The 14,514-nt window shown below is 37.7% G+C and overlaps 1 protein-coding gene across 2 annotated transcripts in view; it reads left to right on the top strand.

Moving 5' to 3' along the window:
- rab6ba (RAB6B, member RAS oncogene family a) overlaps positions 1 to 6,282 on the top strand; it is a 53,394-nt gene extending 47,112 nt beyond the window's left edge. For both annotated transcript variants that reach the window (XM_007571383.2, XM_007571384.2), the window contains exon 8: positions 6,026 to 6,282. In XM_007571383.2, the coding sequence (XP_007571445.1) occupies positions 6,026 to 6,090 (65 nt within the window). In that variant the 3' untranslated portion in view covers positions 6,091 to 6,282. The remainder of the gene's footprint in view (positions 1 to 6,025) is intronic.
- Positions 6,283 to 14,514: the final 8,232 nt, after the last annotated feature.

Genomic DNA, 14,514 nt, shown 5'->3' with positions numbered 1-14,514 from the left:
GTAACTAAAAGAGAACCCCCAGGCTCTGCTACTCCATCTGATTTTTATGCTGTTTATTTGGTTTAGTAATACAGTCAGTGTTGCATTTTAATAAATATCTCCAAACTAAGCATTAGGTGTGAAACACAGCATCAATCTCCAGGGTTTAATGAGTATTTGTGAAACTGGATTTGGTTTCTTCCAGATTGATCCTGTTTATGCCTTTTTTTGTCACACTTTAATGTTTTGTTGTCTTAAGTCTCTGTAAACAAAACCGTCCTTAAAAAAAGTGCTAGTTGAAACTAAAGCACCAGACTTAAGAGTTTTATCATTCAGTTTTTGGTAGAAAGAGAGAAAAGAGAAACAATAAATCATTAAAATGGAAATTATTGAGCTTAATTTATCATACGATTCATTGAGTTATTTCTTATTGCAACAGGCCTAGAAATAAACAAACAAAACAAGATGTTAAACTACAAGAAAAATATGTGTTGCCCAAGAGCCACATTAATGTACCATTAGTCTGGCACCGTCTCATATAGTACTTCGTAGTATTAATAAATCAACAATCATTCTGTATGTTTTTGTCTCTTTGTTCCGTCTGTGAGCGCCGACCGTTTGTTTCTGTGACCGTTCCTCCCCCTGGGTGCAACAGCCCTCCACATCCTCCTCTACTCCACAACCGCAGAGTTGCATCTCTATGGAAACTGTAGATGAGCTAGAAAATTGCTTGCGGTCGCGCCGTGCGCACGCTGCACTGTCATTACTCCTTCACTTTTAAGGGGTCTCCTGTTGTCCCGACGAACGCGGCAGCATTTATCTGCCTAAATCAGGCAGACCGTAGCGCAGCACGGGAACGCTTGCTCCCGCACATCCCGCTGCAGCATTCCTGTAATTTATTTGTGAACTCTGCTCCTGCAGGAATAAACTTGGTAACCTACCAGACTTTTCCATCCACTGAGATTTCCATCCACCTTTTCATTAGTAGCAGCCAGTAAACTAAATAAACTAAAGAAGAGGATGGAGATAACTCTCCATCCTCTTCTTTAGTTTTTTTTTTTTTATTGTTGTTTTCTTCTTTCCCGGTGTGGCAGAATGTGAGAGGTGGAGGAGCGGTGATGGATGGCTGGTGATGACAGTTCCTCAGCAGCGATGCGTCTCTGCTGACACGGTCGCTCAGTGGAGCATTTCCACGCACCAAACACAAACACACACGGAGGCAGGGAGGCTCCAGATTCAAAAGGATGAGATTTGATTTGAAGCAGACAGCGGAGGGGTCCAAATCAGACTCCAGTTAGCACACGGAGCATTTAGGAAACTGTAATTGGTGCATTTAAACTGGAGGTAGGAAGGGAGCGCGTCATGATGATGTGCAGGCCTGGAGGTTTCTGGTTTCCGCTCTCTGCTTCTGAAAACAATTTCCTACCTAATGGTTGTGTCGTTAATCCTTCCGGGGTTTGAACATGGCGCTTGACCCAGACCAGTGCGGAGGTCATCAGGGCTACCAGGAAAACACTGACAAAAACAAAGGAACTGACTGCACCAACAGAGTCCAGTGCATTTAAAATGCTTGAACTTTTCCACATTTTAGTCACAACCACAAACTCCAATCCAAATTCACTGATCAATTGCTAATTTTGCACGGCTTTGGAATTTTCACCAATTATCAAATTTTTCCTCAGTTCTAACCGATTTTAAAATGTAATTAGGAATTCTAGATATAATATAAAATAAATTATAAAGTATGACGTCACTCAGATCATAAAGTATAGAGTTAGACTGAATAGATCTGCCTTTATGGACCAGGCACACTGCCACCTCTACCCTACATCAGGACTGACACAAACAGTGTCAGTCCTGATGTAGCAATCAGTAATATCTGATTGCTGCGTCTCTAATATTAACTATTTTAAAATTCTGTATTTTCTGGAAAAATTAAGTAATTTAAACTTTTTTGGAAGCCCGTATTGTGGCAAATTAAAAACTTATTTTTAAATGTGCAACTTTGACTGCCACTATTTTAAACTAGACTAGACTTGGTCTCCCAGTCTGAGACTCAAGTCTTAAACTGTATGTAATGAAAAGTGAAGGGAAGTCGGTATGTGAATGACAGACTGCAGCTGTTTTATTGTGAAAGGATGAGCTTGATTTCAGAGCCGGTGACGCTGGTGGATTATGGGATGTTAATGCCTCATAACAATCTGTTCATGTTTGCTGTAGCTTCATAATAATGGCTACATTAATGTCTCTCCAAATGAATGCTGTGTTAAATGGCTTTGGATCATTTAGAAATCATAATAAACATAATTTACCCCTCACATTTCTCTTGCTGCTAAGCTAGCTGCAACTTTACAAAGATACTTCCAGCTAAAATTGTCAAAATAGAAGCACTTCCATCCTGTTTTTTTATTTTTTTTTTTTTATTATTTTTTTGTGGTAATTTATGTCTCATATTTGATCATCTTTGCTATTAAGATTGAAAACAGAGGCTATAATGTGAATTTTGAAAATAGTTTCCCAATATTATTCAACCTTATCCAGCTCATAGTGAGGAGAAAACCATTTAAACTTAGTGCACAATATAAAGGAATGGAAAATATGAAGGAAGGCAGGGATAAACAGGAGTTAGCCTAGCCATTTTAAATAATAATTTAAAAAAAATCTAAAAATAACATTTTTTAATTCATTTCTTCTTTTTTTTTTTCTTTTTGGAACAGAAATGCCCACTATTACTGTTAAGGTAAAGATTACCTTTTAGCAATTTTCAAAATAATATGCAACAATCTTTCGTTACATCTTTAGATACTGATTTAAATATTAAAGATAACTCCTAAATAGATATTAAAAGATTGCTAAAGTGAAACAGTACACTACAAAAACACGAAATATTACCAAGTATTTTTGTTCTAGTTTCTAGAAATAAGACAAAACTAACTTACAAGTTAATGTTTCAGCAAGATAAGAGATTGTTTTGACTCAATAAATCTTTAATTTTGATGAATAAGTTAGTTTCATTGGCAGATTATTTCACTAATAACATGTGAAAAATGTCTTGTAAGTGAAATTATCTACCAATGAAACTAGTACTTTTTATGAATACTAGTCAATTATTGACTTAAAATAAGCTCATATCTTGCTGAAAAGTAACTTGTAAGTTAATTTTTGTCTTATTTGAACGGTACTTGGATAGAAGAATGTGTCAGATTTATTGTTTTTGCAGGGTACGGGTCTGGATTCCTGACTACAGTCATGCAGGGTCAGAGGCCGACGATGTTATGGATTTAATAAGAAAAGTTTTATCTCAGTTGTGGACTAAAGACTTGAGACTTGGAAGAAATTATCTGTGAGCATCTCTGGTTGAAAGGAGTTGGTGAGAAATCTCTTTTGCAGTTTGCCACAAGCCAAGCTCATGTGTAACTCACGTCCCTCTGAACAATTAAGCTCTACTTTTTGTTAGTTTATCACAACAACAAAATCCCAATAATAATAATAATAATGAGAATTGTGGAACAAGATTAAGGAGAATAAGTCATGTCGTGTACCTGTTGTTTCCCTGCAAAGCAGCATGATTTACATTCAGTTTGCCTTTCAGTCACGCTGATTACTCTTCGTCAGGTTCTGATCTGGGGAAAGCGCTTTAATTTGACAAGAAAATCCCATTTGGGATTTCACTATGAACCAGACTACTCCAGCATGCCGCAAACACCTGCAGCTTTACTCAGGCAAACAGAGGGAAGAAATCAAATGACGGCCTTAAAGCAGGAGGAGCAAAAAACAACAACAACAAAAAAACAAAACAAACGTACACATTTCATTTAATTTGAAGCTGCCCTGTTCATTTTTTCAGTAAGGTTGCAGCTTCCCCTCTTCCCTTAATAGATTAGGATGGTATAGCTACTGGATAATAAACATATTCATCACTGTGTATTTTGTATAAATTCAAATTTGTATCGTTTTATTTTGTGTTTTTAATGATGTAAAAACTAGCTTCCGGCTCATTCGAGTGTCTCTTCCACTCTCTTGACACAACCGCGCCGACAAAACTACTCTTGAGAAATTTCAAATCGTCTTGAGCTGGAGCCACAGCCATTACTGAGTTATGCCGACCGCTAAAATATTCATGACTGACGAGGCTCATTTGGTTTGGTGATGTTGGCAGCTGACACACGCGCTCCCATCCTCCAGCTGGGGCGAGCCGGTCCACGCGGGAACGCTCTGGCACGCGCCGCGTTAAACCGCTGCCCTTCAAATGACATCATACCACCACGCGCTCCACTGTAAAACAGCGGGAACGAGCCACACCACTCCCAGAGACGCTAGCTGCGACCGCACGGCGAGGCTCCACCTCGTACCGGGCTGCTTGACAGCCACGCTGGGACTTGTTTGGATCTAGTTTGCACACATGTAGGCCAAACGTGTTTGTTTCCCCATAAAGAAGAGGCTGCTACTGCTGCACCTTCATGTTTACTAGAAGGTCTGGATTAGCCAGGATGTGCCTTTTGTGTCTCTAAGATGAAGTTGGAATAGCACTGTGTTTTTTATTTATTTTTTGCAGCCTTGGCTCATTAGCTAGGCAATTGTTCCACAGTGATTTAAGCCAGAATTCATTCAAAGTTAATGTCTCCATCATAATACAGCAGACGGACGGGGCTGCATCACTTGGACGCTTTCTCTTTGTCCAAAAAACTGTTGCGAGGAATGAATAAAAATAGAACCCTGTTTATAAGTGTGGGATGGTTAATACACTGCAAAAACACAAAATCTTACTAGTTTTTAGTGAAAATATCTTGGTGAACATGAAATAAGACAAAACCAACTTGGAAGTAACTTTTCAGCAAGATATAGGAGATTGTTTTAAGTCAGTAATTCCTTAATATTAATGGAAAAGTACTGATTCCACTGGCAGATTTTTTTCACTTAACATGACTGTTTTAATTGAAAAAAATCCTACCAAGTATTTGTAGTCTAGTTTCTTGTGCAAATATCTTAACAGAATGGAAACAAGACTAAACTAACCTAAAAATAATGTTTCAGAGAAACATCGGAGCTTGTTTCACAAGCCAAGGATTCTTTAATACTGATTGCAAAATGCTGGTTTCACTGGCAGGTGATTTCACTTTCACCATGGGGAAAATGTCTTGTTATAAGTGAAATAATCTGCCGGTGGACCAGTATGTTTTCATCAGTTAAGGAATTTTGACTTAAATCAAGCTCCTGTATCTTTCTGCAAAGTTACTTATGAGTTAGTTTTGTCTTCTTTCTAGAAACGCTAACCAAATACTTAACACTTTGTGTTTTTTGCAGTGTAATATTGTTGCTTTGCAGAAAGAAGTTCCAGGGTTGAAACCTCAACCTGGGGTCTTTCTTTATAGAGTTGGCATGTTCTCTCTTGGTACTCCAGCTTCCTCCCACAGCTCAAAATCAGAATCGTTCATTTTATTGCTCTCTCTAATTTCCCCTTCAGTTTCTGTGCGTGTGTGCGCACACACATGGTTGTTGTTTCAGTCTGCCTGTGTGACGGACTGATGACCCTCCATGATGTAACCCACCTCTCTGCTAGTGATTGCTGCAGACAGGCACCAAACCCGCTGTGACTCTGCTCAGATTCATTCAGAATCTCATTGGTGAATTATTGGAATGTTAGGAAAAAACGCCATCTAGTGGTTGGAAACTTGCAGTGCAGCTAGTGTCTTTGTGTGTTCTGTTTTAAGCTGCCTATCTTCCAAAAAGTGAATTTATTTTATTCAATTCAAAAAGTAAAACACTTTCTATATATATTTATTACATACAAAATTATTTTCTTAAAGTGCTTCTGATAATTTTGATGATTTATGTTCCTTTTGCAAGATGGAGTTGATCAACCTGTGGGACCGCTGAGGCGTTCAGGGCCTGCAGTTTATCTGCACTGTTGGCTCTGGTTTTCAGAAACACTGATAGGCAATTATAAATACTTGAAAAGTCTCTCTGTTTAACGTATCTGAGTTTTAATGATCTATACAATGTCCTGTCAACCTGCTTGCTTGGCTTCCTTAATAATATTTTTCAGTGATCGACATAAAGTTGGACAAACCCCAGGAGCCCCAGACCACTGAAAGCGGCTGCTCCTGTTAGTGCTCATGGTTCCTCCGTGGATCTCCATCATCGACGTCACACGCTTTGTTACTTTGCTTCCCATTGGTTAACCCCGCTGTTGACTTTGCACGTTGAGATCCCGGTTTCCTCATCCGACCGCTGATCGGTTGGAACTAGCAATATGTGAAATTGGGTCTACTTTAACAAAAATGCCACACACAAAAAAGTAAAGAAAAAAGTGGTATGACTTGGTAAAACTTCATCCCAAAAAAACCCGAATCTGAGAATAGATTTAGTTCTCCCATGTGGAAAAGTAAAAGGTTTCTTTTTTTTTCCATATTTTTGTATAACAAGGTGGATTCCTCTGGAAGCTTTTTTCTTTATCTGCTTTAGGAAAACGAGAACATGTCTGAGAGCCTGAAGAACAGACCACACCGTATTGTGTGCCACGACGATTGTGGGCAATCGCAAAACAAATAACGTTTTCAGCTTTATCATTGACTATTCTTCAGTATCTCAAAGCTAATTACAGAACAGCCAATCACAGCCTTCCTGCCTGTAGCCCTGCTGTTATCCTCACATTTGTATTTCAGACATTACGGATCAATTCGAGCTGTAAAGTCCAGAGTATGTAATGCATGCCTAGTTGTAAAGCATAGGTACTGTCTACCTGTGTACACGAGTTTGAAAAATGTAATATTCCACCAGTGACTTGATTGCACAGCGTTCTAAGAGCTGGGTTTCTATACTTGACTTCTGACGACCTTTTGATTTCATTTTTATTTTCTATTTTTTGCCGTGTGTGTGAATTTGTGCTTTCTGTATGGACGGCATTAGAACGCAGTTCCACTGAGGGCCACTGTCACGTCACTTCACTCCCGCCACATTCCGGCTCTCTTTAAGGACACCTTCGGTCTGTACGTCACGGACTGTGTCCGTCCAGCTGCTGTGGGAGAATTATGTGTTTAATGATGATCTGTGTATGCAGATCGCTGTAAACGAGCAGCGAAGAGTCCAGCCCTCTGCCGTGTGCCCTTTGAGCAGACGGATCAACTACACCCTTAAAACGTTCTTCTTCTGTTTCCTCACCGACTAAAGACTAATTTGCACATGTAGACCTTTCAGGTTATTATGTTGTTGGGCGCTTTTTTCTTCTTGTTGTGTCGTTTCTTTCTTCGAAGTTTTTTCTGGTTGTTGAAGCTGTTGTCTCATGTCTTTTTTCGTTTTTTTTTTTTTTTTTCTTGTTTTGTTTTAACTTGATTGAAATTTTTGCCTTTTTGGCTTTTTTTTTTCGGCTTTGGGGCCAGTTATCATAACGTTCTGGTGGTGAAGTCAGCCAGTGCTAAGAACACTACTTTGATTTGATGTGTCTTTGATGTGAAGTCTTTACAGCACTTTTGCAGAATGTGTTTTAGATATAGAGTGAAAATGTAAACCGTTAAAAGGAAATGTTCATTGTTAATTTCCATACAATTTGGAGTAGTGTGTCCTAGAGTAGAAGCGTTGGTTTTGAATTGTTTTCACACACCTATATATGGAGCACACTTCTAAAACAAACTCTAACCAACATAATGAGCCAAATGGTAAAACAGCTGGTTAAAATATCGCAGGAAACTTTCACCAGAATACAAACACACCAAAATAAAGTGCCATTGAACTTCCCTCAACAGTGGGTCCATTTTGCAACAAAATGTTTGTGGTTCCTTGTAAGAAAAGCACTCTTAACAAATAACTAGAGTATTTGTTTTTCAGATTGAATTTTGGAGATACTCAATTGTATTTAAACGCTGAATATGGCAGAGTCCGCCTTTATTTGTTGACGGCCCATTTCAACATTCCACAGAGATGGACTGAGGGACGTAAATGGGATCTTTGCGTGTTGGAGCAGGGGCCGGGATGGTCTCCCTGCTGATTTTTGTGATTGTACTATCACAGATCAGTGCATCAAACCTGATTACTGCTGACCTGGTTCTCATTCACACTGTACAGAGATCTAGCATGTCTCTACAAATGGTTAATAAAGATGTCTTATTACCAACCTTCTGCATGAGTGTCTTTTGTACTATTTCCTTTTCTCATCATTTGATTTGATTGTTTCAAATGGACATGTTTGTTTTTCAAGTTAAAAACCTAACCTTATACAAAATATTACCGTCATTACTTAGAGGAATATCCACTCTTATTAACCAACAACCTGCAAGTGTGTACATGCAGAGGAACCGTAGTTTCTGTCCTGACTCAGTAAAAATACCCAGTTTCAGTGAGACTAATATAACCAGATATTCGGCTTTCCTATTAGCCAACACCAGAGTAAACCATAGCAGTCAAAACATAAAAGTGGAAAATTACATACAATAACACTGATGTTAAAGTATCAATTGTGACATAAGAGTCTAACTTTTTCATAAAAAAATATTAAGTTTTTTGTATTTCCTTCATTAATGTTGTTTTCTGACTAAAATTGGATAAAATCCCAATTTGGTAGTTGCTTAACAGAAAACACGAATAGCTTAATTTGAAATGCATTACCATTTGATTCTTTGTTAGAAGATATCTTTCTAAATAGTCCAACTGGGTCTTACAGTTTCACTGCTAGCCTATCCTTGCTAACTTATAGCAGCACACATGTAAGTATCTTTGTTTTATTTACTAAAATATAATTCAGTGCTGTACTGATTGTCATGTCCAACACAGTAAGAAACCAAAATTTACTTAACATGTTAGAAGTGTTTTTTGTTTTGTTTTGTTTTTCTAGAAATGCAGATACAGGAAAGAGCAGTTTGAAAACTTTAATACACGGCTAATTGGCAAGCTAGCAGGTAGCTCTTTATTTTCTGTCTGATGACATGCTCTTTTGAGTCATAAGGTTAATTCCTCAGAAGTAAAAATTTTAAATACTAGTGAGGACACAAATTAACAAGGACAGTAAAATGTGCGGAGAATCCTCAGGAGATTATACAATATTATACAAATATTTTTTTTCAGAATTACAATAGTAATTATTCAATTGGAAGAAGTTGGTCACCAAAAAAATCTATAGTTAATCCACCTGATAAAAAAATGAGACAGATGTGGGGTGTAACTTCTAAAGGGGATATTTGGAAGAAAGTGTAACATAAATGTGTTTTGTTTTTAATATCAACATCCTCATTTTTAAACAGGCATATTATCAGCCGCCTGTCATTAAGACAGTTCATTAGTATTTCTTTAGTTAAAGCTGTGAAAAATTACCAAGGACGACAGACAGGAAATTTAACATCAGAGCCAACAAAAAGATGATTCCCAAACAGCTGCTGCCTATTCCAAAACCTTTCAGTTTCCAACCCAGAACAATCTTGTGGCAGAGCTGTGACCGAATATGGTTGCTTTATTCTTACTAATAAAAAAGTAAGAATGTGTACACTGACAAGATAAACTAAACTAGCATTTCATTCATGTATGACAGTTATCTCCTGCAAGAGTTATTTGACCTTGAATTTAATTTGATTTCTGAATATTGTCTGATCTCTGCTAAAGATGCCATTCACCTGCGGCTGAAGTTGTTTGTCCACCTTATTGTTTTTTTATGGTACCAGGATGAACTAATGGTAAACACTACTTTACCATTAGTAAAGTAGTGTTACTTTACCCTTTCTCATTTGAAGAAAGTGTAAAGAAATTAGGAGTGACTGAAAGTCCTCTTACTGTTTTTAGAAGAATCTTTGGAGTTGCTGCAGCGAAGATTATTTGAAATTTTCAGGAATTGTATTGATTATAACATGACAAATTAATTTTGTAAGCGACTTTTTTTTAACACAATAGAGAAGATAGAAATGTTTCTTCTTAATAAACTAATTAACTAGAAAACATTGATCTGAAATAACTTTCCTCCTCTAGAACTAATAAAGAAATGAGCTAGTTTGATGTGACTATTGTTATTGTCTTAATTGTGTTTCTTTATTTTCCAGTTCTTTTTTTAGAACCTGGGTTAAAAGGTGACTAACGTGTTAGCTCTGTTGCCTTGCAGTGAGAAGCTCTGTTTGTTTGCCATCAGGTGCTGCTCACCTGTACTGTACAGTCACAGACATTGTAACTGTTTGTGTGGATTAAGCATCCCTACACAGGAATGTATATTACCTAATATACNTGTAATGAAAAGTGAAGGGAAGTCGGTATGTGAATGACAGACTGCAGCTGTTTTATTGTGAAAGGATGAGCTTGATTTCAGAGCCGGTGACGCTGGTGGATTATGGGATGTTAATGCCTCATAACAAACATATTCATGTTCGCTGTAGCTTCATAATAATGGCTACATTAATGTCTCTCCAAATGAATGCTGTGTTAAATGGCTTTGGATCATTTAGAAATCATAATAAACATAATTTACCCCTCACATTTCTCTCGCTGCTAAGCTAGCTGCGACTTTACAAAGATCCTTCCAGCTAAAATTGTCAAAATAGAAGCACTTCCATCCTGTTTTTTTATTTTTTTTTTTTTATTATTTTTTTGTGGTAATTTATGTCTCATATTTGATCATCTTTGCTATTAAGATTGAAAACAGAGGCTATAATGTGAATTTTGATAATAGTTTCTCAATATTATTCAACCTTATCCAGCTCATAGTGAGGAGAAAACCATTTAAACTTAGTGCACAATATAAAGGAATGGAAAATATGAAGGAAGGCAGGGATAATCAGGAGTTAGCCTAGCCATTATAAATAATAATAAAAAATCTAAAGAAAAAATTCTTTAATTTCTTCTTTTTTTTTCTTTTTGGAACAGAAATGCCCACTATTACTGTTAAGGTAAAGATTACCTTTTAGCAATTTTCAAAATAATATGCAACAATCTTTTGTTACATTTTTAGATACTGATTTAAATATTAAAGATAACTCCTAAATAGATATTAAAAGATTGCTAAAGTGAAACAGTACACTACAAAAACACGAAATATTACCAAGTATTTTTGTTCTAGTTTCTAGAAATAAGACAAAACTAACTTACAAGTTAATGTTTCAGCAAGATAAGAGATTGTTTTGACTCAATAAATCCTTAATTTTGATGAATAAGTTAGTTTCATTGGCAGATTATTTCACTAATAACATGTGAAAAATGTCTTGTAAGTGAAATTATCTACCAATGAAACTAGTACTTTTTATGAATACTAGTCAATTATTGACTTAAAATAAGCTCATATCTTGCTGAAAAGTAACTTGTAAGTTAATTTTTGTCTTATTTGAACGGTACTTGGATAGAAGAATGTGTCAGATTTATTGTTTTTGCAGGGTACGGGTCTGGATTCCTGACTACAGTCATGCAGGGTCAGAGGCCGACGATGTTATGGATTTAATAAGAAAAGTTTTATCTCAGTTGTGGACTAAAGACTTGAGACTTGGAAGAAATTATCTGTGAGCATCTCTGGTTGAAAGGAGTTGGTGAGAAATCTCTTTTGCAGTTTGCCACAAGCCAAGCTCATGTGTAACTCACGTCCCTCTGAACAGTTAAGCTCTACTTTTTGTTAGTTTATCACAACAACAAAATCCCAATAATAATAATAATAATGAGAATTGTGGAACAAGATTAAGGAGAATAAGTCATGTCGTGTACCTGCTGTTTCCCTGCAAAGCAGCATGATTTACATTCAGTTTGCCTTTCAGTCACGCTGATTACTCTTCGTCAGGTTCTGATCTGGGGAAAGCGCTTTAATTTGACAAGAAAATCCCATTTGGGATTTCACTATGAACCAGACTACTCCAGCATGCCGCAAACACCTGCAGCTTTACTCAGGCAAACAGAGGGAAGAAATCAAATGACGGCCTTAAAGCAGGAGGAGCAAAAAACAACAACAACAAAAAAACAAAACAAACGTACACATTTCATTTAATTTGAAGCTGCCCTGTTCATTTTTTCAGTAAGGTTGCAGCTTCCCCTCTTCCCTTAATAGATTAGGATGGTATAGCTACTGGATAATAAACATATTCATCACTGTGTATTTTGTATAAATTCAAATTTGTATCGTTTTATTTTGTGTTTTTAATGATGTAAAAACTAGCTTCCGGCTCATTCGAGTGTCTCTTCCACTCTCTTGACACAACCGCGCCGACAAAACTACTCTTGAGAAATTTCAAATCGTCTTGAGCTGGAGCCACAGCCATTACTGAGTTATGCCGACCGCTAAAATATTCATGACTGACGAGGCTCATTTGGTTTGGTGATGTTGGCAGCTGACACACGCGCTCCCATCCTCCAGCTGGGGCGAGCCGGTCCACGCGGGAACGCTCTGGCACGCGCCGCGTTAAACCGCTGCCCTTCAAATGACATCATACCACCACGCGCTCCACTGTAAAACAGCGGGAACGAGCCACACCACTCCCAGAGACGCTAGCTGCGACCGCACGGCGAGGCTCCACCTCGTACCGGGCTGCTTGACAGCCACGCTGGGACTTGTTTGGATCTAGTTTGCACACATGTAGGCCAAACGTGTTTGTTTCCCCATAAAGAAGAGGCTGCTACTGCTGCACCTTCATGTTTACTAGAAGGTCTGGATTAGCCAGGATGTGCCTTTTGTGTCTCTAAGATGAAGTTGGAATAGCACTGTGTTTTTTATTTATTTTTTGCAGCCTTGGCTCATTAGCTAGGCAATTGTTCCACAGTGATTTAAGCCAGAATTCATTCAAAGTTAATGTCTCCATCATAATACAGCAGACGGACGGGGCTGCATCACTTGGACGCTTTCTCTTTGTCCAAAAAACTGTTGCGAGGAATGAATAAAAATAGAACCCTGTTTATAAGTGTGGGATGGTTAATACACTGCAAAAACACAAAATCTTACTAGTTTTTAGTGAAAATATCTTGGTGAACATGAAATAAGACAAAACCAACTTGGAAGTAACTTTTCAGCAAGATATAGGAGATTGTTTTAAGTCAGTAATTCCTTAATATTAATGGAAAAGTACTGATTCCACTGGCAGATTTTTTTCACTTAACATGACTGTTTTAATTGAAAAAAATCCTACCAAGTATTTGTAGTCTAGTTTCTTGTGCAAATATCTTAACAGAATGGAAACAAGACTAAACTAACCTAAAAATAATGTTTCAGAGAAACATCGGAGCTTGTTTCACAAGCCAAGGATTCTTTAATACTGATTGCAAAATGCTGGTTTCACTGGCAGGTGATTTCACTTTCACCATGGGGAAAATGTCTTGTTATAAGTGAAATAATCTGCCGGTGGACCAGTATGTTTTCATCAGTTAAGGAATTTTGACTTAAATCAAGCTCCTGTATCTTTCTGCAAAGTTACTTATGAGTTAGTTTTGTCTTCTTTCTAGAAACGCTAACCAAATACTTAACACTTTGTGTTTTTTGCAGTGTAATATTGTTGCTTTGCAGAAAGAAGTTCCAGGGTTGAAACCTCAACCTGGGGTCTTTCTTTATAGAGTTGGCATGTTCTCTCTTGGTACTCCAGCTTCCTCCCACAGCTCAAAATCAGAATCGTTCATTTTATTGCTCTCTCTAATTTCCCCTTCAGTTTCTGTGCGTGTGTGCGCACACACATGGTTGTTGTTTCAGTCTGCCTGTGTGACGGACTGATGACCCTCCATGATGTAACCCACCTCTCTGCTAGTGATTGCTGCAGACAGGCACCAAACCCGCTGTGACTCTGCTCAGATTCATTCAGAATCTCATTGGTGAATTATTGGAATGTTAGGAAAAAACGCCATCTAGTGGTTGGAAACTTGCAGTGCAGCTAGTGTCTTTGTGTGTTCTGTTTTAAGCTGCCTATCTTCCAAAAAGTGAATTTATTTTATTCAATTCAAAAAGTAAAACACTTTCTATATATATTTATTACATACAAAATTATTTTCTTAAAGTGCTTCTGATAATTTTGATGATTTATGTTCCTTTTGCAAGATGGAGTTGATCAACCTGTGGGACCGCTGAGGCGTTCAGGGCCTGCAGTTTATCTGCACTGTTGGCTCTGGTTTTCAGAAACACTGATAGGCAATTATAAATACTTGAAAAGTCTCTCTGTTTAACGTATCTGAGTTTTAATGATCTATACAATGTCCTGTCAACCTGCTTGCTTGGCTTCCTTAATAATATTTTTCAGTGATCGACATAAAGTTGGACAAACCCCAGGAGCCCCAGACCACTGAAAGCGGCTGCTCCTGTTAGTGCTCATGGTTCCTCCGTGGATCTCCATCATCGACGTCACACGCTTTGTTACTTTGCTTCCCATTGGTTAACCCCGCTGTTGACTTTGCACGTTGAGATCCCGGTTTCCTCATCCGACCGCTGATCGGTTGGAACTAGCAATATGTGAAATTGGGTCTACTTTAACAAAAATGCCACACACAAAAAAGTAAAGAAAAAAGTGGTATGACTTGGTAAAACTTCATCCCAAAAAAACCCGAATCTGAGAATAGATTTAGTTCTCCCATGTGGAAAAGTAAAAGGTTTCTTTTTTTTTCCATATTTTTGTA

The sequence above is a fragment of the Poecilia formosa genome, unplaced genomic scaffold (genome assembly GCF_000485575.1).
Source record: "Poecilia formosa unplaced genomic scaffold, Poecilia_formosa-5.1.2 Scaffold279, whole genome shotgun sequence".
Lineage (NCBI taxonomy): Eukaryota > Metazoa > Chordata > Actinopteri > Cyprinodontiformes > Poeciliidae > Poecilia > Poecilia formosa.
This window is presented reverse-complemented; position numbering and strand designations above follow the sequence as displayed.